The sequence below is a fragment of the Chionomys nivalis genome, chromosome 12 (assembly GCF_950005125.1).
Source record: "Chionomys nivalis chromosome 12, mChiNiv1.1, whole genome shotgun sequence".
NCBI classification, from domain to species: Eukaryota; Metazoa; Chordata; class Mammalia; order Rodentia; family Cricetidae; genus Chionomys; species Chionomys nivalis.
In genome coordinates this window covers 48181404-48205703 of record NC_080097.1, presented here as the reverse complement: position 1 = coordinate 48205703, position 24300 = coordinate 48181404, and the positions used below count along the sequence as shown (strand labels likewise).

Below are 24300 nucleotides of genomic sequence, written 5' to 3'. Positions count from 1 at the left end.
ACCCCTGCTGCTGCCCCCGCCCTCACCTTCTGCTCTTAGCATAGAAAGCCTGGAGTTCAAATTAGTCTGTGCTTCCTGACCATTCCTGATCCCGCCCCCTTTTCCAGTTGCCCTGACCTTCACCCCCAGATCAGTGATAATGGCAGTCACCTTGGCTTCCGAACCTCTTTGATTTTGCCAGTCTTTCTGTGAGAGTGTGTATGTGTAGCGGGGTTACCCTGTTTTTGTGTTCTAGAGTTTAGGTACAAGTCTCCTCTATGTGTTCCTTGTGTGTGTACTGCTTATTTAACCTGTGGGTTGCTTTTTCTGCCAGACAGTGTTCTGAATATGTTACCAAGGAGAACTAATAATTTGGTGAGGTAAGCAGTGGCCTTGTTACAGTTTACAGGAGAAAAGTGCCAAAGACATTCTTAACCTCCCCAAGGTCGTCCCACCAGTGAAGTGATAGGTCCCTATTATTCGGGCTACAGAGTTCATACTCCACTCCTCCACTGAGCCACTCTTTGAGGGCATGTCCTGCAGGCCCCCTTGTGTGGTGGAAAGGGAAGCAAGTGTGCTGCACCCTTCCTCCTGTCTTGCTTGGATCTTCTGGATGTCTCCTTGGTTGGTAGGATGGTGTGTGAGTGTCTTCACGTCACCTGGCTGTACCCACAGCCAAACTGTCTTATCTCTGTTTAAATGGCCTCCTTCATCTGGCCACTCCCACACAATGATACATGTTCCCTTCCCCTCCTTGTGTTTCATTTAAAGTCTCAGCTCCCTTTCTTCTCAGCCCTTAACTGTGCCACAGTCTACCTTGAGCACACTGGACCCCATGGGACCCCAGGTCTCAATAACCTCCCTCCTTAAAAATCATAAGGTTGTGTTATCTGTCCCTGGAATAGACCGATATGCCTTGCCTCCCTTACTTATTTCCTCTTGTTAAGTTTATGTCCTATGTACTCAGCTGCAAATCGTTTTGGCACATCAGAAGTAGTATTCAAAGGTCGGTGTCCGTGACTTCCCAAACCCTGGACCAAATCTTTAGAGTCTTCATTTGCCTTCTCTGTGACCTTGAGCAAAGTCCCTTTTCCCCCCTTGCCACCCATTTATTGTAAAACATAACACGATAACTTGCTCCCCGAGTAGTGTCAATATGTATTAGGAAGAGTGGATGGAGCTGGAAAGAAGGGAGGGTAAGGGCAGGCCCTGGAGGTTATTCCGGAGATGCTCAGCAAAAAGTGTTAGTTGAAACAGAACCACCAACCGGTGGACAAAAAGTAGAAAAGGAAAAGGCACCTTGGCAGAGTAGAGACACTGCACACTGCTGGACAAGATCTCTGTGCATTCTGGCCCTGAGCGGGTCTTGCATTTTGGCTTTGGAACACATGATGGGCCTTCGTTATTGATGGCAAAGGGGATAGTTTCATTATTGGAAAGAATATGCTGAAGTGAGAAAGCAAAATCTCCAGCTTTGTTCTTTTTCTATCATGGATAAACTCAGCATAAATATTAGAACTGGCATGAAAACTGGAGCACTCTTTGAGGCTGGTGATGACTCATTAGGGAAGGAAAGAACCTTCCCTGCAAGCATGAGTTCCCACCTCAGCACGTTCCTTAAGGCCAGGCAGGGTACATCTGTGACCTGGTGCTGGGGGGAGGGGTAGACAGAGACAGACAGACCCCAGCGGCCGGCTAGCCTGCAAGTCTAGTGTAAATAGCAAGCTCCAGGTTCTGTGAGATTTTCCCAAAAATAAGGTAGAAAATAATATCCAATCTGTGGCTCTCCCTTCCCACTCAAGGAAACACATCTGTGTGTGTGTCTGTTGGGGTGGGGGTACTGTTACAGCCCAGAGAAAAAATTCTTTTTGAAAAAGGAAGCAGAACTTTTTCAAAGGCTCTTCATTCTTTAATTGGTATCAGACAGCAGAGTCTAGAGTTTCACCTTGGGCTAGGTACTAGAAGTGCTTCACTGGTCTACTGAAGGGTTGGGTGCTGAAGGATGCCTTCTACCTTTAGGTTCCTCTGATACCTAGTGTTCTGAGGGACCAAGGCATGCTGCACTGAGAACTGGGTTTCTATGGCCTAGTTTATTGAATATTTCCCCCCGGGGATGCAATCCATGACTTTTCTAAAATAGAGGCATGATATAGGACCTGGACTGGTTGTCACACTCCTGATTGAAGCATCTGGGGGCACGCTGAGTGTGTCTTGGCTGTTTAGGAATGTGAGCTGCCAAATCTACCCTTTTTTTTTTTTTTTCCTTTTTCTTTTTTCTTTTCTTTTTTTAAGAAGTTCAAATCTGGCTGCTTTATAAGTGATTTTTTAAAAATCTTTTTTAAGTGTTGGCTTACACATTAAAATACAATCCTGTGTGATTCAAGCAAATCACTGGGTGTCGGATTTGAAACTTGAGCCCCCTAATTTTACTTCAAACTACACAGGGATTCTCAAAATAGATCTTGGTCAAGTGCCTAGAATTAATGCGTGTAAGTAGTTGGAGTTAGTAATAAGGCCATCAAGTAAAGAAAACAATAAATTAAAAATTCTCAAGCTCATTGGTCAAAAAAAAAATCTGACAAATTCTCTTAAATCATTTGGAGTTGGTTTGAATTCACATTTGATTTATTATTAGGATGTATATTCAAAAATCCTATTAGTCTTGCTTTCGACAGTTGTGTGACTTCTTGCCTCAGTTGACATGTCCCTGAGATTTATGCAGAAGATGTTAGCTATCCTTCTTCCTAATTTTGACACTACAGTATACTCTTCCTGAAAAAAAAGAAATGGAGTTTTGAAGAGAAAACACACACAATGGAATTTTCTTACATAAACCTTAAAGTTTAGATTTTTAATGAGCAGTTTTAAAGCAAAATGTTCCACCTAAGAAGCTACTCTGGTGTCTGGTATTTTTAATATGAATATTTTATGAGGTTAGATTCCATACACATAATTAAGAATAAATTTTTATTAGGCATTACTAGGTGTGATGGTGCACACCTGTAACTCTGGCACCGGGTGGGTAGGGACCAGAGGCAGGAGGGCAAGCTGGGATACTAGTGAGATTCTGCATTTTAAAAAACATGATAAAAATCATAAGATATTGTCATAATCTCATAAGCGTTAAGGACTTAAGAACATAAGAGGAAGGTTCGCCGGCTTCAAATGCATATTAAAGGTGTTATTCTTTCGCTGTGACATTCCTCGGCTATTTGCTGAGGAATTTATCAGGCCTAACTATATAATAGGACGAAATTTAGAAAGTATGGGCTTAGCAGTCACACAGAAGGGAAGGAGAATTTAGCTCAGTTTCTTGGTAGCTGAATCAGTTCGTTTCTTCTAAGCTCTATTTTCTCATTTGTAAAATTGAGGTGGATGTTAACCACTTTGCAGGGTATCGAGTAGATCAAATGTGTACTGGGTAAGCTTCTTAAAATAGTTCTTACCTACTTGGTGGTGGTGGCACACACCTTTAATCCCAGCACTCAGGGGAGGCAGAGGCAGGTGGATCTCTGTGAGTTCGAGGCCAGCCTGGTCAGCAGCATGAGTTCAAGACAGCTAAGGCTGTTACACAGAGAACCCCTTGTCTCAAAGGAAGAGAGAGACAGAGACACACACACACACAGAGAAACCAGTCCTTACCCCCTTTAGTAAAACATTTGGTGTTGTGGTTTCCATGAGAAATATCCCCCATAGACTCATGTATTTGTACATTTGCTCCTCAGTTGCTGGTGCTGTTTGAGTGGTCATGGGATATTTAGGCGTTGCAGCATTGCTGGAGGAAGTACATCATTGTGGAACAGACCATTAGAGGGTGCAATCTTGCTGCACACCTCTGGGGGCAGGCTTTGAGGGTTTCTAGCATCTCCCTACTTTCTGTTTAGTCTCTCTGCTTCCTGTTTCTGCTGCTGTGCCTCCCCCACCATTACAAACTCTAATCTCTAACCCTCTGGAACCAACCATAAGCCAAAATAAACCTTTTCTTCCTTATGTTTCTTTCAGTTTTACAACAGTGATAAAAAGCGACTAGTTATGGCAGCCAGAGCACACCTGCCTTCTAGACCTAATTCATCTGAGATGCCACCCTTCCTCTTAAAAGCAAAGAGAGCCCACACTGCTTTAACATTGTCAGCCACGCTTTTTGAGACTTGATGGCCTCTTCTGTAAAATACATAGACTTGAATTATCTCTAAGAACACATACATTACAATTTTAGAAGATATCTACGGGAAGGGCTCCTCAAGGTCGGTCTTCACAGAATGGCTATACTTTGATGGAGTACAGACTGTTGAGCCTTGTGATCCCAAGTTTTAAGTCAATAAGTTAACCTTCGAGGGACCAATTCATGACACCCAAACTCCAAAGATGTTGATGGGAAAAATACCTTTCTATTATTCCTTCTGAGACTCAATTGGTATGGTTCATCTGTCCATGAGTCTGTCCTGCTCAGCAAGTCCACTTAAAAACCAAAACATAGGGGCTGGAGAGATGGCTCAGAGGTTAAGAGCGTTGCCTGCTCTTCCAAAGGTCCTGAGTTCAATTCCCAACAACCACCTGTAATGGGGTCTGGTGCCCTCTTCTGGCCTGCAGGCATACACACAGACAGATGTATTTAAAAAAAAACCAAAACATAAAGAAGAGTTTGCTTTGTTTTCTTTCGGTGACTATAGAGTTGAGGCAGAGATCATCTGGACCCCCTCTCGAATAACGTGTACCATGCTTTACTGACCATAGTAATTGCCTTTGTTTTTTCTAGAGACAATTGGGTCTAAAACAAAAGTTCAGGGATTGTAGTGTTAATCCCAGTTAATATTGAGAAATGTCTGGTTTGAGCTGCACTTTTGAGAAGCTCAGTATAGAGCGTCCAGCCTACCTCCAATCCATCCCTGTGGCACAGATGTCACATGGTCATTATTGAGAGTAGACACAGCTTCTGCTTCTTGTATTCTGCTCTTATATTCTGCCCATTTGTTCAACAAACACTCAGAACCCGATCAATGTGTTCATTGTCTGCCTTTAAGTGGTCCCTATAGGCCTAAAGGTCTTAACTCTTTAACAAAAACCCATGATCTTCGGCTGCTGGTTGTGCTGGTAAGATGCGGGAAGAGGCAGCAGAACTTTGGCTCAATGTCAGCAGCCCGGGAAAGAAGTTTATTGGGCACTCAAGTGCGATAAGAAAAGAATGAAACGAGAAAGTACTTATGAAAAATTTAGGCTATGAAAATTTGACTTTGATAAATTAGAAAGCCAGAAACAGAACCAGTTCCCTCTGGGTTTCCTTATCCTACTTATCCCAAATCAGCTAATAATCCTAATGGCTTTAAGTGGGTCTCTAAGTGCCCTGCTGTGAGTGTGACCTCACATACACATAGGAGGTTTAGGGAAAGCTCAGTCTGACAAGATGTTAGGAGATAGGTATATATGACAGAGGGACCCAGTGTCAGGGGAAAGTTCCACCAAATTTTAAGACATAGAACCCCTGAATTTGAGCTTACAGCCCAGGGCTAGGACTTTGTAGGCTAGGTTGGTTCAAAGTAGCAAGAAACCATTCTGGAACGAGTAATGGGGTAAACAAAACTAACTGGCTTGGTGAAAATCAGCCAGTGTACACAAAGAAAAAGACAAAAGCTCTAAGTCTTAGCATTAAACCAAAGAATAATGACATTTTTTTAAAAAGCTAACGGTACATTTGACTACCCCTAATTTAAGACTTTTGTGTAGCTTACAAAAAAAAAATCCTAGATCATTTGTGAGAATGTAGTTGTCAAACTTTTATGAAAAGAGAACCTCTATAAACATTTCCAAGTAGAGAAATGACAGGTACTCTGAGATCTATGAGACATAAACAGTATATAAGGCGCTAGAATACGCTATCAAAAGAATTTAGGCACTGTTGTGTGTATCTATGTAAATATTCATACACACATGCATATATTATATATGTATATACCATATATTACTGTATACAGTTAGTCGTTGTGTTTCTGGGAGTTTTGTACTCAATGAATTCAACCAACTGCTGATGGAAACTATTATTCCTGAACAGTAAAGCCATTTGCAGTACTTACATGTTGCACCATGACCATACACTATGTATGATCAGTAACTTGGAGATGACCTAAAGTGTAGTAGACCTGTCCAGCTTACTAGAACACACTGCTGAGATAAGAAAACTGCTTTATTGAGCCCTGAAGTTCAGGCCTACTGTCAGTTACATGGCAAGACTTACCTCTAATTTTTTAAAGAATCATAAAATATATTGGAGAATTTGCACATGACTTTATAAACACTGTGCTATTTTGTAGAAGGGAGTTGAGCATCCACAGATTTTGGTATGTGCCAGGGATTCCTGGTACCAATACCCTATGGAGCCTGAGGACAATTTTATATTAAGAAAATAGATTTGACTAGCGGTGGTGGCCCATATCCTAAACCCAGAACTCAGGAGGCAGAGACAGGCAGGTCTCTTGAGTTCAAGGGCAGGCTGGTCTACAGAACTACTTCCAGGATAGCCAGGACTATACAAAGAAACCCTATCGGGGGTGGGGGGAGGAGAAAAAAATTAACACCCTCACTATATGTCACTCTCTTGTTGCTGTTTATAAGGAAGAAGTTTTCCTCAATTTAGAGATATAGGGACGAAAGAGGTTAAGTGAATGCTTAATATTTCAACTGAAAGAAGGAAATATCAACATTAAATTAGACATGGAAAGCAGTCTGTTCCTAATTGTTTATTAAAATTACCTTGAGAAGCCAAGTGGTGGTGGCACACCCCTTTAATTCCAACACTTGGGAGGCAGAGGCAGGCAGATCTCTGTCAGTTTGAGGCCAGCCTGGTCTACAGAGTGAGTTCCAGGCAGGCACCAAAGCAGCACAGAGAAACCGTGTCTTAAAAAAAAGAAAGAAAGAAAAAAGGAAGAGAAGAAAAGAAAGAAAATAAAATTACCTTGAGGATGCCTAAGAAAAGCCACCCATAGTTGGGTATAACAATGCCACCACTCCAGTAGAACATAAACCCAGGCTTTGTATGTTTTGGGTCAGTCTTGAACTTGAGGGCTAAATGGAACCTTAGCCTTCTGAATTGCTGGGGCTGCAGATGTGTGACACCATCATAGCCCCAACACTGTATAGCTTCTCTGTTTCTGCATCTCTGAGCAGACTGCAGGTAAACTCAGGTCCAATTGGGAAGGACCGTTTGCAGGTTCACATATCTAGTTGTTGAACTAAGACCTCCTTCAGGTTCTTCCCCATGTGCCCATGAATTGAACTTTTTACAACATGGCAACTGATTTCATCAGAGCATGTAAAAACAAGACAAGAGAAAGGGGGGCATTCTGAAGTCCCTCTCTCTCAGAATCTAATCATCAGAGTTATACGCCCATTATTTTTGTCATACTCCTTCTTGAGAAGCAGACCAGGGAGGGGCCAATACAAGGTAGAAAGTACAGGATAGGGGTGTCATGGGGAGCTCTATCTAAAGTGACCTAACACAAAACCCTAATCTGGAAAGTCAGACCTGAAACCAGTTAGCTGGATGCTCAGTCAGCTGTCTCTCTGTTTTAGTGTGACCTGTAACCTTACCTGCTAGTGCAGTTCAGACAGGAGCCAGTTCCTTTCTTGAGGTAGCCATTGGGCATGTGTGCATCTGTTATTAGTATTGAGAATTCAGTGCAGCGTCTACAAAAGAGAATGAAGTTAATGCATTCGTGACGTGACAGAGTTGGATAAAAAGGTGCGGTGCTGTTTCCGTGTATACTAGTGAAATTAAAGGCATATTAACAAGCCTGCTCCCCATACAACCGTGCTCTACTGAACTGTTGTCGGAGACGTGGAGGAAAGGTTTTGTGTAAAGAGTGCTATCTCCAGCATCTCTTGACGCTATGTTTGTAAGTTCTAGCCTTTTACATGACTTTAATGGATTGCTTTCCTATATAAAATGTACCTTCTACCCCAGTACCTTCTCTAAAAATAGACCCTGAATTACCAGAGAAAAAAATCAGGAACTGCTTCCCACAGTCATGCTCGCAATGTTCCCTTAATATTCAGATCTGTCCAGCTGTGACTGACTCAAGGCTGACACTTTCCAGCAGAGTGGCCATGTTGACAAAGACTACAGATCTCAGTCCTGGCTGGAGGGGAAGCTCAGTGCTGCTTCAGGTATCACGTGATGGGTAAAGAAGCCCACAGGTAGCTGCGAGTCTATGCTTGTGCATGACTTTTTAATCAGTCTCCTAGAGAGAGGTTCTGCGTAAGACACTCACTTAGGGCTGCGCTCTGCACTTCTAGCCATTCCCATGAAAGCCTTCCAGCCCTGGCCTGAAGACATTATTTTTCCTGGAGGGTAGAGCTGGAGGGCCCAAGAACTGGACCCTGGTGGTGGCAACTTAAAAGATGGGTGTTAGGATGGTTGCAGCAGACACTGTACATCCCTTGTCACCCATCTCCCAACAGAAAACTCCTGGCATCCCCCTTTTACAAGTGAGGAATGCAGGTCAGAGGTGTGTGGTGACCTTGGGCTGAAATCCAGGCTTGTCACTCCTGGCTTTGCACCCTATCACAGTACCTCCTCCTTGAAGCAGCAGTTTCTGGGCTGCCTGAAGTAGAATCCATAGTGGCGTACTGTCCATGGCCTTGTCCGACATGCTTCTTGACCACTTCCCTGCTCCCTGATAAGCAGGCCAGACGCCCCAGAGCATGTAAGAGAGCACTTGACCCAGGTGCGGTCATGAGACCTAAAGTGGGGCAGTGGTCTTTGTTTGGAGTAGCTGTGTGTTACCGTCTAAAATGTGAAAGACAGAGGTGGTGAGATCGTGGGTCTCCAACTCTGGGAAACCTGGCACTGGAAGACAGGGTACGGCGAAATCTGAGTAGAGGGGGAACCATTAGAGTACAGATGAGGGCAGGGGTGTGAGAGAGTGAACCCCTCTTCTGCTCAGTGTGTTTGGGGGAGAGTAGAGCCTGCATGTGTTCAGTTCACCAGAAGTACTTCAACCTAGATTGTATAGCCAGTCTCTCACAGATCAGTCTTCCAGATTGTTCCTCATACTTTTTAGAACAAGAATGTTTGTTTATCAAAGAGATGTTTTTTGATGGTTGTATTAGCAGTCACATTTATCTTTTATGAGCACAAAGACAATGTGAGGTGTTAAGTAGAAATGCCTGGTCTGGGGTATAGCTCAGAGGCAGAGCATAATCTACATTGTGAAGGGCCTGGGTTCATCACCAGCCCTGTGGGACGGAAACAACAGGACAGGGATATCGCTCAAGTACAAATGTTCTGTGTTAGTGTGTATGTAAGGGGCTGGAGAGATAGCTCAGTGGTTAAGAGTACCTGCTGCCCTTGCAGAGGACCTGGGTTTGCTACCCAGCATCCACATGGCCGCTCATAACTGCCTGTAACTCCAGTTCCAGGGGATCTGGCTCCCTCTTCTGGTCTTGTTGGTATCACCCACTGACATGATACAAATGAAATTAAAAATGAAAAAACGTTTATTTATTTGTTTGTTTGTTTGTTTGTTTGTTTGTTTATTTTGGTTTTTCAAGGCAAGATTTTTCTGTGTAGCCTGGAACTTGCTTTGTAGACCAGGCTGTCCTTGAACTCAACAGAGATCCACCTGCCTCTGCCTTCTGAGTGCTGGGATTAAAGGCATACACTACCACTGCCTGGCTGAAATAAATCATTTTTTTAAATAAATCATTTTTAAAGTATAACTCAAAAATGATGGAAAATTATAAATTTAAAAGCTTCATCAGAAATTAGGCAGATCTCTGAGTTCGAGGCCAGCCAGGTCTACAGAGCAAGTTCCAAGACAGAGATGTTAAACAGAGAAACCTTGTCTTAAAAAAAATCATAGTTAAAATGGAAATAGAAACATAATAGGAAAAAATAAAAAAATCAAAAGGTTTAAAAGTGGGTGTGGGTATGTGGGTGCCGTGGCACCTGTGTGGAAGTCAGGTCAACTTTTGGAAGTCGGTTCTCACCTCCTTAAAGCCGGGTCCCTCACTTCCACTACACTGCATACTCTCGGCCAGCTGGCCCATGGCCTGCCGATTCTCCTGTCTCCTTCTCCATGTCACAGAGTCCTGGGATTACAGATACCCACCACTGCATGCAGAGTTTTACCTAGATTTCAGGGATTGAGCTCGGGTCATGAAGCTTGTTCAGCAAGTACTATTACTCACTGAGCCAGTACATACATTCTGGTTTTTTTGTTTGGGTTTTTTTATCAATAAAATTGACAGAAAAAAAAAAGAGAGAAAAGGCTCAAATTATTAGAATAAGAGAGAAGAGACAATAATACTAGCATTATATAAATGATGATTATAAAAGAACCCATGAGCAGTCCTATGCCGATAAACTGACCCACTTAAGTAAAGTGGTCATATGGCTAGAAATATCTATTAATTGATGGCGTGTTCACCTGGTGATTGACATTGTGGTGTGCTTGCAGGCTGCTGCCTTCTCCTCTCAAGGATGCAGTGGAAGTGTCAACCTGGAGAAGATGCTACACAATGCAGGAGGTGAACTCTGCCCTGAGTAAAATCCAGCTGGTGGGATATTCTCAAAAAATTGTGAGTGTTGATGCCCTTGTGAGTGCCTTCATGAGGGCCACCCCTGTGTTGAGTCCCTGGGGACTTGTGGCTCTCTTTGTCAAGCTGCTCTGTCACCTTTGTGCTGATCCAGGAAAAAGGGATGTCGGCAGATTTTCTTCACCCTCCTTGCTTTTCAGTGGTACTCGTTTGTCACCCCCATTCCCTGACAGCAGTTAGAACTGGTTGGCCAGCTAGCCATGAGTCTGGAGACCTGTCCCATCCTGTCACGTCCTGTCACCCGAGAAACCAGACACAGCTTTGCCTGTCTGAGACGTAGGCCGTAGGAAACGGAAGCAGTTTGCCACGGGTGACTGGAGAGTTGGCCTAGATGATGAGGATTTCTGCTCTGTTGTTGGCCTGCAGCCAGAGCCATTCAGAGCTGAACCTAACCTAAAGTGGGAAGGAAAAGTAGCCTTTGACCCTCGGTTCTGTCAGGTAACTCGTCACCTTTGCTCCTTAATGCCTAGGCCCTGTGCCCCTGGTGACAAACAGTGAGCAGAGCCCAAGGTGGCAGAGACTCCAAGATTGCTTCCGTTGTCCACTGCACGGGCTCTGTTACTTCCCTTTTTCTTCAGTTTGCTTTAAAATAAGGACATTTCAGTTGCTCTTTCCTTTAAACTGACTTAGCTTGCTGACAGCTGGCATGTTCTCTGTGTGGTTTCTTCTAGGAGCTTTTTGGTGCTGTTCAGGTGACCCCTCTGAGCTCTGGCTATGCCCTAGGAAGCTCCAACTGGATCATCCAGTCCCATTATGAGAAAGTGTCTTATGTCTCCGGATCCTCCTTGCTTACCACACACCCTCAGGTAAATTAACATTTCGTCATCAGCCTGTTCCTGTTGGATTCAAATTCAGAATGTCTCCAGTGACATTCCGTGAGAATGTGAGCAGTTTTACACCTTCATAATCTCTGTTTCTTAGATACTCTGGGGAGTTAGGACTGTTCGGTCCTTACGGCCAGGATTGTGCTTTCCTTGGAAGGAGTTCTCTTGTCTCAAGGTCACCTCTGGGTTGATGATTCCTGGTCCTCCCAAGACCCTGCCTGGCCTGATGTAGGCCACAGAGATTGTTGATTCTTTCAGCACACACTAACTGCGCAGTACTTACCGAAGGCAAGTCTCAGGCACTAATCTCAGTGTCAGGGTTGAGTGACCACCAGGCAAAGTCTCCGCTTGTACATCTTGTCTTCAGTCAATAGTGTCTAAGACCAAGATGAGTAAGGAAATGTGCTGTGTGATTTCAGACTGGGGTAGGAGTCCTGCGAACAATACAGCAGGTTAATTTTGAGAGGAATGGAGGTAGTCTAGCCTGGGTGGTCAATCTGAATCCAGGATTGAAGAGCCATGTGAAGCTCTGGGGCAGAGCCTACAGAGATGCTGATGAAGAAGAGTCCCAGAGCAGTGCAGGCAGGGCGTGTGAAGAGCAGAGAAAGTTCCGTGTGACCGGCACGGTGTACATACAGCCAGGAAAGGAGCAAGGCCAGCTCACATGGGCCTTTGTAGACCGTGATAGGTCCGGTTGTTTTGTTTTGTGGTGCAATTGTGGTTGTGTATACTTGTAGTGTGGGTATGTGCAGGTGTGTACACATGCATGAGGAAAACGGTCAAGGATAGGTGTCTTTTCTTGATCCATCTCTGCCTTGGTTCCTAGAGACTGGCTCTCTCACTGAACTTGGAGCTCTCTACTTCTGCTGGACTGGCTAGCCAGTGAGCTTCATGGATCCACCTGTCCCCGACTAGATAGGTTACAGGCATGTGCCGTCAGACTCAGCTTTTTAAGTGGGTGCTTGGGATCTGAACTCAGGTCCTCATGCTTATCCTGCAGGCACTTTACCCACTGAGCCACTTCCCAAGCTCCACCCTATTGTATATTTTGTTTGATTGAAACAGGGTCTTACTGTGTAGCCCTGGCTGGCCTGGAACTCACTGTCCAGACCAGGATAGACCAGGCTGGCTTTCAGCTGACAGAGATCCACCTGCCTCTGCCTCCCAAGCACTGGGATTAAAAGTGTCCCATTGTATTTTAACATGGAGGGGAAGCTATTGTATATTTGGCAGTAAGTTACACATAAACATTGTTATGCATGTAATATTTAATCTTTGGGTTTTGTAGAGAACTTTCTGTTTTTTGTTTGTTTTTAAGCCCTGGTTCTTTTGTGGTTGTAAAGGAAGAGTGCTCGAGATTAGGTAGTCAGTTGCTGAACATACAGATAACTTGTGGGAGTCCCTGTCACATTTTATCTGGAATTGGTTACTTTATGAATGTAACCTTACGATGTTTTTTGTTTGCATAATAAAACAGAAGTTGAGGCTGAGACCAGGAGCCCAGCCCTTCTGCCTCCTTTGTAGTTCTGCCCTCTCCCTACAGTAGCTTTGGGTGATGCCACAACCGCCTCCTCCTGTCTCAGATGTGCTTTCCCTGCGCTCTGTTCCTCATGTTTTAGAAATATTTGCTGTATTTGTGACAGATAAATGTATGATTTAATCATGATATTTGTATGTGTATGTATACGTATACACCTTACAGGATGACTAACTCAATTATCTTACTCCATTTTCAAAGAGAAGAAAACAGTTCTGTGCCCTGTGTGAAACACTAGGTGCTGCTACCTGTCTGCAGTGTTTATTCATGTTTTCTGTTGGGGCAGGGACAGGGTCTCCTGTGACCCAGGCTGGTCTCAAACAGGCTGTACAGCTGAGGACGACCTTGACCTCTGTCCTCCTGCCTCTACCTCCAAAGTGAAGGCCTTACAGGTGTACCACCTCCCCTGACTCATACCTTCTTTTATAACCAAGTTTTATCTCAAGGTCTACAGGAGACAAGTTCCTGTGTTTTCCTGTAGCTAGCAGAACTCTGGGCCCTTCCCGCTTACTGAGATCAAAATCCCATCAATGTCATCATAATCTGCCTCATTGAATCAAATTTTTTTATTGGCAGCTTCTTTCATTCTTGATGTATTCTGCCCTAAAAGACAAGAGGATGACTTGGCTGCCAACTGCTCTGATTTGTCCTGCTTAGATCAAAACCTTTACAGTACAGTTGACGTAATTTCCAGTAAATTGTCCTTACGAGGGCCATAAATTTAAAGGGAAAATAAGGTCTTGAGAATAAGGAGCAACATACCTAAATAATTGGTTTAATTTCTAGTTGGCAACCTGTACTATATGTATCAAAGGAAAAAAATAGATTTTCCTTCACCCATATTGTTGGTTTTATATTGAATATGTAGGAATAAAGAAGTTTTAGTTTGAAAAACGCATGATGGTCCACTGTAGAGGTTAAGAAACTGACAGGGATGTGTCTGGCCCATACTTACTCTGGGGAGAAAATTAATTAATGAAATAAGCCAAGTTTTATTGGGTTACAGACACACCTGTTTGTGGATCGTTTAGAACTCGGCATATGCTGTGACGGCAGATTTAAAGTTAAGCTTCACAGAAAGTCTGCTGTCCTTTGGCCTGCCTGATTGGAGCCCCTGTGAGCAGAGAGACATAGCACAAGCTGCTGCAGTGGTCTCTAAAACAAGAGTACAAGGCTTCTGCCTAAACTGGAAGCAGCGGGAGCGGAGAGGTGGCTTTGAGAAAACACAGGCTGAGCTGGAGAATGGTAGTACATGCCTTTAATCACAGCAGTTGGGAGGCAGAGGCAGGTGGATCTGTGAGTTCAAGGCCAGCCTGGTCTATAATTCTACAGCGTAAGTTCCAGGACTGCCAAGGCTACACAAAGAAACCCTGTCTCAAAAAAAAAAAAAAAAAAAAAAAAAAGGAAAGACAGGCAAGTCTTTAATGCTGGGGTGACAAGATGGCTCACCAGGTAATGGCGCCTACTGCCAAGTCTGATGACCTGAGTTCAATACCTGGGACCCATATGGTAAAAAGAAAGACCTGACTCCCACAGGTTTACCTCTCACCATGCCATAAGTGCACACAAATGCTCACAAAATCATTACAAATTTCTATATGATTTTTAAAAATGTAGAGCAATTACTGATGGCCACTGTCTTCAGGGGAAGAAAAATGAAAGTAAAAGATTCTGTGCATGAATGACATTGAGAATAAGGATAATGCATTTGACAAAGAGTTGGCAAGGTGATCATCTGTCTCAGAAGTAGGTTGTAGATAATGATGGATGTGAACCGAGACAATATTAGCTAGAAGTACAAGACCGGAACCTGGGTTGAAGGCAAGTATAGAAACAAATTGGAGAATCATCATACTTATTTTAATTGTATAAATAAAAGGCCAAGGGCCAAAGATCGGCCAGTAGGAAAATATTTACCAGTAGGCTGTGAAAGGAAGAAAAGCAGCCTTGTGTAAGTATGGCTAGAAAGAGAGAAGAAAACTGAGGCCCTAGCAAAGAAGAGTATCCCGAGCAGGAAGGAAGGGCACAGGCTCTCAGTCCTTACTCGGCTGCAGTGCCAGCTGTGTGGCTCCAGTGCACCCTTCGATGGTGTCTTCTGCAGCCCTGCTGTTGTGTCCCTTGCTTCCCCTTAGAGAGGAAGTCTCCAGTCCCACTGTTAACACACAGGGGTGGTAGTCAGTGGTTTGTACTGAAGTTTAAAGGCGATGCTTTTATAATCCCTGGATGAGTGTGTTCATGGTCCACACCTATTTATGAAGGAGGTTTTTTTTTTTTTTTCAAGACAGGGTTTCTCTGTGGCTTTGGAAAGGAGGTTTTTTTTTAGACCTGCTCCTTATAGAATGTCTGAGATAACCGTGTGCTCTGTAAACTGTACATGAATATTTGTTCTCTGTTTTGCCCTTTACTTCCTTCCTTATATTAGGGTTAACTCTGTTGCTCTACCCCATTTAACTCTCCTGTTGTCGTCAACTGTTAGAATTTGGTATGCAGTGCTTTGTGATCCATCTTAAATAGGTTATAATGGCCTCTACAGTCTTCATCCCTTCAATAGTCCAATGGTATTTTACTGCATTTTTGTTTTTAGTCTATTCTATCCAGTTAAACTTGGGTTAGACAGGGTTGGGTTTTTTTTTTTTTTTATTTCCCGGTTTTGTTGCTGTTAGCGCAATTAATTGTACATACTGATGTGTTTCCCCGTGCTGTTTCCACACATGCATGCAGTGCATATTGATCGTATTCATCCATTGTCGGCTCGCGCTCACCACCCCTCTTCCCAGTGCCTTCTAATCACTGTCTTCCTTTGCTTTGGGATGGGGGAGTGGAGTGTGGGTTTTTTTACTTTCTGCACATGAGAGAGAACACAGAGTACTTTGCTCTCTGTGTTTCTATAGCTGCTAATTTCCTAATGTACTGTTCCAGTTGCATCCATTTCGCAAATGGATGCACATGACAAGATTGCTGTTGTTCTAGCTGAATGGGCTGTGTTGCATGGATAGCTGCCATATTCTCTTCGTGAGTTCATGTCTTGTGAGCACTTACATCGAGTTCATATCTTTGCTTTGTTTTCTCGAGGTCTTGTTGTCCACGCTTTCATAATGTGCATTCGTCCCATAAATCTAAAGAAAATATTTTAAATTTTAAAGCCCTTAAAACTGTTGTTCAGATTTAAGGTAGCCACTCATTTTGTTGGTTTCACTCTGTATTGTTGACAATTTTTTCTTTTGGATTTTCTCAAAAGTTTTGTTGTTTGTTGGTTTGTTTTGTTTTTGATGCAGTACTTTGATGTGGATGCTCCATGGTGAAAGTTAAATGTCATACAATTTCGACTAGGGCCACAAGAAAGGTACAAGCAGGCCCTGAATTTGTTGGAGCTTCTGGCTCACTTAACTTGGCCCCAGGAAGCCAGGAGAGGAACACAACAGACTGGCATCTGTGTCTTTCTCCTTTGGCTGTCTCCATTGTTTCTCTCTCTCTCTATCTCTCTCTCTCTCTCTCTCTCTCTCTCTCTCTCTTTCTCTCTTTCTCTCTGTGTGTGTGTGTGTGTGTGTGTGTGTGTGTGTATTGGCTCCTCAGAAGCCAACGCTATTCCCTAAGCAAGGGCTTAGGAGTGGAGTGTCTAAAAAGGCAAGGGAAGATGACAAGATGGCGGATGTGACCCTTACAGAAGTTCTGATAGGGAGGAGCTTTTCTCCACAGTGCAGCTGAACGTTGTTAAAAGACCAGAAGTCCACTGTGGGAGTCCAGGGCTGCAGCTAGGAAATTGGGTAGTTTTGAAATGGTGGGGTTTGAATTGGTTTTGGAGGACAGAGTTGTACTTGATGGTCTGGGGGTATTTTTTTTTTCTTTCCTAGGCAATAAGTCCTTAACTATTTTTACTCGTTCCTTCTTCTCTGCCATCTGAGTTTTTTTTGTTTGTTTATTGTTTTCATTATTATTGAGCTCTACATTTTTCTCTGCTCCCCTTCCTGCCTCTCCCCTCTCCCCTTCAACCCTACCCCAGGGTCCCCATGCTCCCAATTTACTCAGAAGATCTTGTCTTTTTCTACTTCCCATGTAGATTAGATCTGTGTATGTCTCTCTTAAGGTCCTCATTGTCATCTAGGTTCTCTGGGATTGTGAGTTGTAGGCTGGTTTTCTTTATGTTTAAAAACCACTTTTGAGTGAGTACATATGATAATTGTCTTTCTGGGTCTGGGTTACCTCACTCAGAATGATGTTTTCTAGCTCCATCCATTTGCCTACAAATTTCAAGGTGTCATTTTTTCCTGCTATGTAGTACTCCATTATGTAATATACCACATTTTCCTTGTCCATTCTTCAGTTGAGGGGCATTTAGGGTGTTTCCAGGTTCTGGCTATGACAAACAATGCTGCTGTGAATGGTTTTTAAGGTATAAAGGGCCTTCAGATTTCTCTGCATCCTTGCTGACCACTGTTTTCACTTTCCCTTGACCAGGCTGCCGTTTCTCCTGTGTTTCAATCATCTAGTCTTCAGCTCTGTGGCTTTCTTTCGTTGTGCTTCCTGGATCCTGTTTCACAGCTAAGAGTGAACTCACTCCCTCACCTTAGGAACCTCCCCCTGTGTCTTCCCCACCCATGGGCCTTCTTGCCCTCTAGACGTATTATCACCAAGAGCCATTCTTTGTTTCAGGCTGCTGCCTTCTTATTGCCTGCCCTGTTCGTAGGGTTCACTCTGACCTTTTTTGCATTTTCTCGGTTCCACTCTGTCTCTTTACTGCTGGCCTCTACGCGTGTACACCTTCATATGTACATGTGTATGTACCGTACACCACCACACTTGTACACACAAAATCGTAAAAGTGGAAAGGGAAAGAGACTTTGGGGAGGGAAGAGGAAGGAAAAGAGGTCATGGAGAAATTAATATGGTCCGTGTGCATTATATATGTGAATGAAGAAGTCAGAACCAAACCTGTTAGTTGTTTTATAAGTGAATGTGTGCTTATAAATTAAAGTTAATTGTTAGATGACTGTTGTAGAATATTATTTTAAGGTATATTACTTTTTTATGCTGTGGAACATTTGTTTAACGATGCAAAGATGTGTTTGATTAAATGAAATTCACCTGTGGTCAGGAGGCTGCGTCAGCAACTAGCTGACAGGAAGTTGTAGGGAGGAGCCCGGTGGAGAGGGGCTTTTAAAGAGAAGCAAGGAGAAGCACGAGAACTTCTTGAGAGACACGAGGAGGTAAACTTGGGGAGCAGAATTCCACCTCAGCTTTTGAGTCTTGAGTTCTTTAGAGGGACAGAGATTTAGATAAATTCCCTTTGTAGATTTGAAAGAGTTGGTGCCTGAGGGAACAGAATTTCAAAACTGCTGCTGGCACAGTAGAACGGCAGTTGCTGACTAGGAGCTGGAGCTTAAAAGGCAACGACAATTTAAAAAGAGGACAGTTGGCGCCCCGTGTTAGGCACCAAAATGTTGTTTGATTTTTTTTTTTTCTCTTTTGGCTTTTTGAGGGGCCCTCCACCCAGCTCCCAAATAAATCACACATAGAGGCTTATTCTTAGTTAGGAATGCCCACCCTTGGCTTGCTTCCAGCCAACTTTTCTTAAATTATCCCAACTACCTTTTGCCTCTGGGCATTTTCCTTCTCTTCTGTATATATTACTTTCACTCTTACCCCATGGGTGGCTGAGTGGCTGCCCCCATGTCCTCCTCCCCTCGTTTCTCCTTCTCTTTATACTGCCTGCCAGCCCCTCATATCCTTGCTCCTGCCTCGCTACTGACCATTCAACTCTTTATTAGACCATCAGGTGTTTTAGACAGGTAAAAAAATCACAGCTTCACAGAGTTAAAGAAATGCAACATAAACAAAAGCAACACACCTTAAAATAATAGTCCCCTACAAAGGACCAGTACAGTAAAACAGTTCTAATTAGGCTTGGAGTTTGGGATTTATTGTTTTGTTTTTATGTATATAAATGTTTGCCTGTGTGTATGTATGTCTGTGCAACGTATGCACGCCTGAAGTCAGAGGAGGGTATCAGATCCCCTAGAACTGGAGTTATGAATGATTTTGAGTCACTGTGTAGGTGATGGGAACTGAACTCCACTCCTCTGCAAGAGCAACCAGTGCTCCTAACCCTGATCCGTCTTTCCAGCCCCCTAAACTTGGAGTTTTTACTCTTTTATTCCATCTGTTTATAACTATCAGTTTGTGAGCTAGTTCTGAATCTTAAACAAAGGGAGGTTTTTCTTTTTGTGATTAAACAAAATATTCCCCCTTAAGCACTCATCAAGTGGCTGTTGACACCAGTAATATATGTATTTATCTTGATGAAGTACAGATATTTGAAGTGTCACCTGGGTGTGGAGACTTTCAGTAAAGCCTTTTAAGCCTGTGTCTGTCCTGGAGCCTTGGGAGTCAATAAGGCTGTCTCTGCTTAGGGCTGAAATTACAAACATCTGCAAACCTGACCGCCAAGTGTCTAGTAACGATTCCAGCTCAGGCTGCTCACACTAAACACCACCCTGCATTTGTGTGTGGGTTTTTAATATTCAAAAGAAGATATTAATGGCTGAGGCTCAGAGGTCATGTCAGAGTAGTTCACTCTGCATTTTGTTTTCTTTAGTTCAGCCATTCTTAAACTTTTGAGGTCATGGCCCTTTCTGACCACCTAGTTAAATCTACAGAGCCATATAGAATCAAATGCACCATTTCAGGGAATCTGGCCCTCTGAGGTCCTCCTCCATCTCATTCAGTTTAGTTGGCTATCTTAAGCCAAATATGTCATTGACTGCACTGCTGGGTCCCCTTGTCACCATTGTAGTTTCCTTCCGGTACACAGGAAGCAGTCCAAGGCTCGTTGTGTTGGTACTGCTAAAGCCATTTTGTCCCCTACCGGTGCACACTTTCTTCCTTTTGTGGAAACAGAAGTACATAGGGGTGAATCTGAGAGGTTCTGCCCAAGAAGAGGAAAAGCTATTAGATGCATAAGTAAATACCTGTGGAGAGGAACCAAGTCATGTACTGCATGTTCAGCACTGAGCTCTCTGCCCGTTAAAGAATTTCTTCTGGGTTATGTATGGGCAGTTTGTAACAGGGCCATACCTTGTTATTTCATAAAATAAAGAAGCTCATGTCTCCCTCCATACTTTGATACTCAGAGGAGAAGCTCTCAAGAGGTATGGATTCTTGGAGCTGACAGTCTCGATTTGGGGCTTTGCTGGGCTGCTCTGCAAAAGGAAGAATACGATATCTTCATAAAATGTGTGGTCTGGCGCTTTTTCAGGGCAGATAGTCACAAGAGGAATAAATTTGAAGACTCTCTGGCCTCTCAGTTCTTACGCCTTTGTTTACAGTCAAATCCTAATTTATGCAGAAAAGCAGAATATTTTTAAGTGCTCTGAAAATAATCACAGTTTAAATGATAGTAGGTAAAAGTAATTGTCAACATCATAAAGAATGTCATGTGCCAGTGGGGTTCACAGTTCACATGCAGATAGAGTGTGTGAGCCGCCTCGACTCAAGAGTCAACTGAAGGAAGGAGGTGGTCAGGACCGGCTATTTCATAGGAAATGGAGTTCAAAGCTTGCCCAAGGTCCTGGGTAGGACTAGTGGAGGAATTGGGAACAGGCATGAGTGCCAACCCAGTGCTCTTTCTGGTTCCTCCAACCCTTGCTACACAGGTGAACGACCTTGCCTCTGTCTTCCCATGACATGTGCTTGTCTCCTTAGCAATTATTCTGAGAAGGTGGTTATTTAGTGCAGATGTGATTCCCAGTCAAACAGCAGAAGCATTTCCCAGAAACTTGCTAGAAATGCAGATTATCAGGCCCTGCCTGGGAACAAACCAGAAACTGTAGGAATGAGCTCAGCGGTTCTCTAACACCCTCTGGCGACCCTGATCCATGCTGATGTTTAGAACCATGTGGAAGGCATGTGCATGGCATTCTCAAGAGGGAAACACTGGAAACAAGAGGCCTTTCCTGTGGCTGACAGGGAAAAGGTGATCTTAAATGTCTAGTTCTGTAACAGTGGATGTGATGTGAGACCACACAGTCATGGCAGATTGTTGCTAACTCCGGAGCTGCTAAGCCTTCGCTGTGGGACAACTTGCTGCTGGACTAGACCCACAAGAGAAGCATTTGCTCTTGTCCCTTTGCTGCTTGTAGGTAACAGTCGCTTTCTTTTGTCTTTCAGCCCATGGACCAAGCTTCTCTCAAAAACAGTGACGTTCTGGTTCTCACAGGGCTCACGCAGATCCCCACTGCCAACCCCGATGGCATGGTGGGCGAGTTCTGCAGCAACCTTGGTAAGGGACTTCTCAAGACTGAACTTGGGGGTCTGTATCCTAGGTTTATTTCTCATTCGAGCTTCACCCCTTCCCTCCAGTCCTGCCCTCTGGTGTCTCTTTGAAGCCTCCTTGCTCTCACTGACTTCCACCCCTAGGTTCCTCCTTGAAATGCACTGTTGTCCAAAGGAGCCATTCCTAAAGATGGTAAATCTGAAAATGTGCTAAGGGTTTTACAGCCATACATCAGAATTGGTAGCAGCTTCTAGAAACATAGGCGGCATTCTCTCACAGACCGTGTTAGCTAACCCCTTCCTGTGGTGGGTGTGGCAGGAGACGCGCTCATACATCTCAGCAGGAGAATCACACCCCCTCACGCTGCTTTGCAAATACTAGCCCAGCAATGACTCACACTTGAAATTCACACCAGTAAAAAGACGGATGTATGAAATTGTTCTCGCTGATACTTGGTTGCTTTTATTTTTCCTTCTTTAGGGAAAAGACTAAATTGAGAGCCCTAGGGATGTTTTCTGTCTGGAAAACATTTTTTTTTCCCTTGGTAAAATTGTCAGTGAAATCTTGGAATCCCATTCCTGTCTTAGGAAAGAAGGCTAGCTCCTGTCCGTGCAGGCTGCTATGAAAAGTATCATCCTTGGGGTACAAAGTGACGATGTGACCACCTTGTGTACGGTCAAGGGGAAGGTTTTTATTGTAGATATGAGAGAAAGAGCAGCAAGAGGCATCTGGAAGAGTCCAGAGGAGAAAGAAAAAGAAGTAGACTGAACATGGCCAGAACTATCTGTGAGAGAGGGGAGAACAGAGAGAACACAGTGAGAGAAGCAGGAACGGAGCGAGGGGTGGGGGAGCTTAAGGTGAAAGAGGAGGTGAGAAGGGCCAGGGTGCCAACATAGACTTTGAAATGTGTAGTAGGTACTTGTGATACTGAGGGAGCCGGAGGCCAGCATGGACTTTGATATGCCAATAGACACCAGAGCAGCCATGTGTCCCTCCTGCCAGAAGTAAAGGACATGACTCCATTTGGTAGATGGGAACTGGTTTCACAACCACCAGAAATCCTCCTTGTCCAGGTTGAGCTCATTTCTGGATATCTGGACTGCTGAGTTTGGGGAACTGGAGTTTCCTTTGGATCCAACAGTTGGGTGACTTAGGCAGTGAGCGTTTGTCTCACAGCCCTGAGACAGAAATCAGACCCAGAGGACCATGCTTTTCCTGCATCCTCATGGGGACCAAAGGAAGCTCGTCTCCTTTCATCTTCTTACAGAGGCTATTCTCATCTTGATGTCTCTGCCTCCATGAGCTCATCTGAATATAATCACCTCCTCCTCAGGTCCCTGCTGATCATCATGTTGGCCATCTAGCTGCCGCATATAAGCTTGGCAGAGCAAGAGGCACAAAACATTAAGTTTGAGCTAGCTACCCAAGAGGGAGGGGTTAAGGGGCTGACCTTCACCTTCCAGCAACTTTAAGTGGTATGACTCTGGCTCCTGAAAGAAGTGGTCATCTACACGAAAGGCACTGACCTTTGAAATCTCCCGAGCCTTGCTACCAATCATACCCTGTTTTTATTCTTTGTCGTGTAAAGCTGTGGAAATGTGGGCTGCTCTCACATAGCTTCTGGGTTTTTTGTATTTGTTAGTAATCTAGAACCCCTGACTCCAGGAACTTTAGATTTGGGGGCACTGTGTCAGTTGGGGGTCCTCAAGATCATCGAGGGTAGCTAATGAAAATGCAAACTTGAAGGTCCTGTCACAGATCCGCTAGGCTGAGAAGGGAAGGACCTAGAAGAAAAGCTGCGTGTTCAGTGTGACGATTGTTAGACAAACTAGAGCTTGAAAAGCACTGAGCTCACATAACTAGTGAGGAAACTGAGGCCCAGCCAAGTTGAAGTGGTAAACTAGTGGCCCTTACTGGGTTGTCTGGGCAAAAGCAGACAAGAGCCGACCTCTCTAAAGTGTTGCCTTCATCCCATGCTCTAATGGCAGCAATCACAGCCTCCTGGAGACCTGTCCATCACAGTAGGAGTGGGCAGGGCTCGCGGCACCAGACTTCAGCTTCCACACCCAAATCCACCTGCTTCCGTAGTTTTACAAACAAAAATAGACTTGACTTCACAGTTTTTCAGCCAGTCATACTTTTAACACATTACAGCCTGCAAGTTGTGATTAATTCTATGTTTTATGCTGGGTTTCAGTGTTTAAGAGAGTTGCTTACAGATATACTAGTGAGAGAAAATGTGATGAAAAGAACTTAAATTGAAAAAGTTTATTTCCATCTGGCTCACTCAGCCATGACAAGGGACTAAGCAGAGACATCTTGCAAACTTTACATAGGATTTAAAGAGAAGGAGCTGCTGGAAGCTCGGGTTCACTGCAGTCATTAAAATCCACACTGAAGCTGGGCAGTGGTGGCTCACGCCTTTAATCTCAGCACTCAGGAGGCAGAAGCATGCAGATCTGTGTGAGTTTGAGGCCAGCCAGGACAACTAGGACTGTTACACAGAGAAACCCTATCTTGAAAAACCAAAAATAGGGGGCTGGAGAGATGACTCAGTGGTTAAGAGCACTGGCTGCTCTTCCAGAGGTCCTGAGTTCAATTCCCAGCCACCACATGGTGGCTCACAACCATCTGTAATGAGATCTGGCGCCCTCTTCTGGTGTGCGGGCATACATGGAGGCAGAATGTTGTATACATAATAAATAAATCTTTTAAAAAAAAAAGAAAAACCAAAAATAAAAAATAAAAAAAATATATTCTGCTAGGCAGCAGTGGCTCACACCTTTAACACCAGCATTTGGGAGGCAGAGGCAGGTGGATCTCTGTGAGTTCAAGGCCAGCCTGGTATATGGAGCTAGTTCCAGGACAGCTAGGACTGTTGCAAAGAGAAAGAAACCCTGTCTTTAAAAAAAAAAAAAAAAAAAAAGCAAAAACAAAAACAAACCACACTATCTTCCCAGAGTCAGTGATGAGAACATCAATCTTCAGCCCTGCATTGCCCTGATGTCTGCTCCTCCGCAGCACATGATGTAAAGATGTGGGTCATAAGAACAGGCTGTGACAGGAAGGCTGAGAGAGAGGAGAGCGAAAATAGCGGGTTA

At 43.9% G+C, this 24300-nt stretch overlaps 1 protein-coding gene across 3 annotated transcripts in view; it reads left to right on the top strand.

Annotated features, from left to right (window-relative positions):
* Ints9 (integrator complex subunit 9) overlaps positions 1-24300 on the top strand; it is an 86141-nt gene that overhangs the window by 43116 nt on the left and 18725 nt on the right. For all 3 annotated transcript variants that reach the window (XM_057786805.1, XM_057786807.1, XM_057786806.1), the window contains 3 exons: positions 10431-10551; positions 11241-11375; positions 21094-21205. In XM_057786805.1, coding sequence (XP_057642788.1) covers positions 10431-10551; positions 11241-11375; positions 21094-21205 — 368 coding nt within the window. The remainder of the gene's footprint in view (positions 1-10430; positions 10552-11240; positions 11376-21093; positions 21206-24300) is intronic.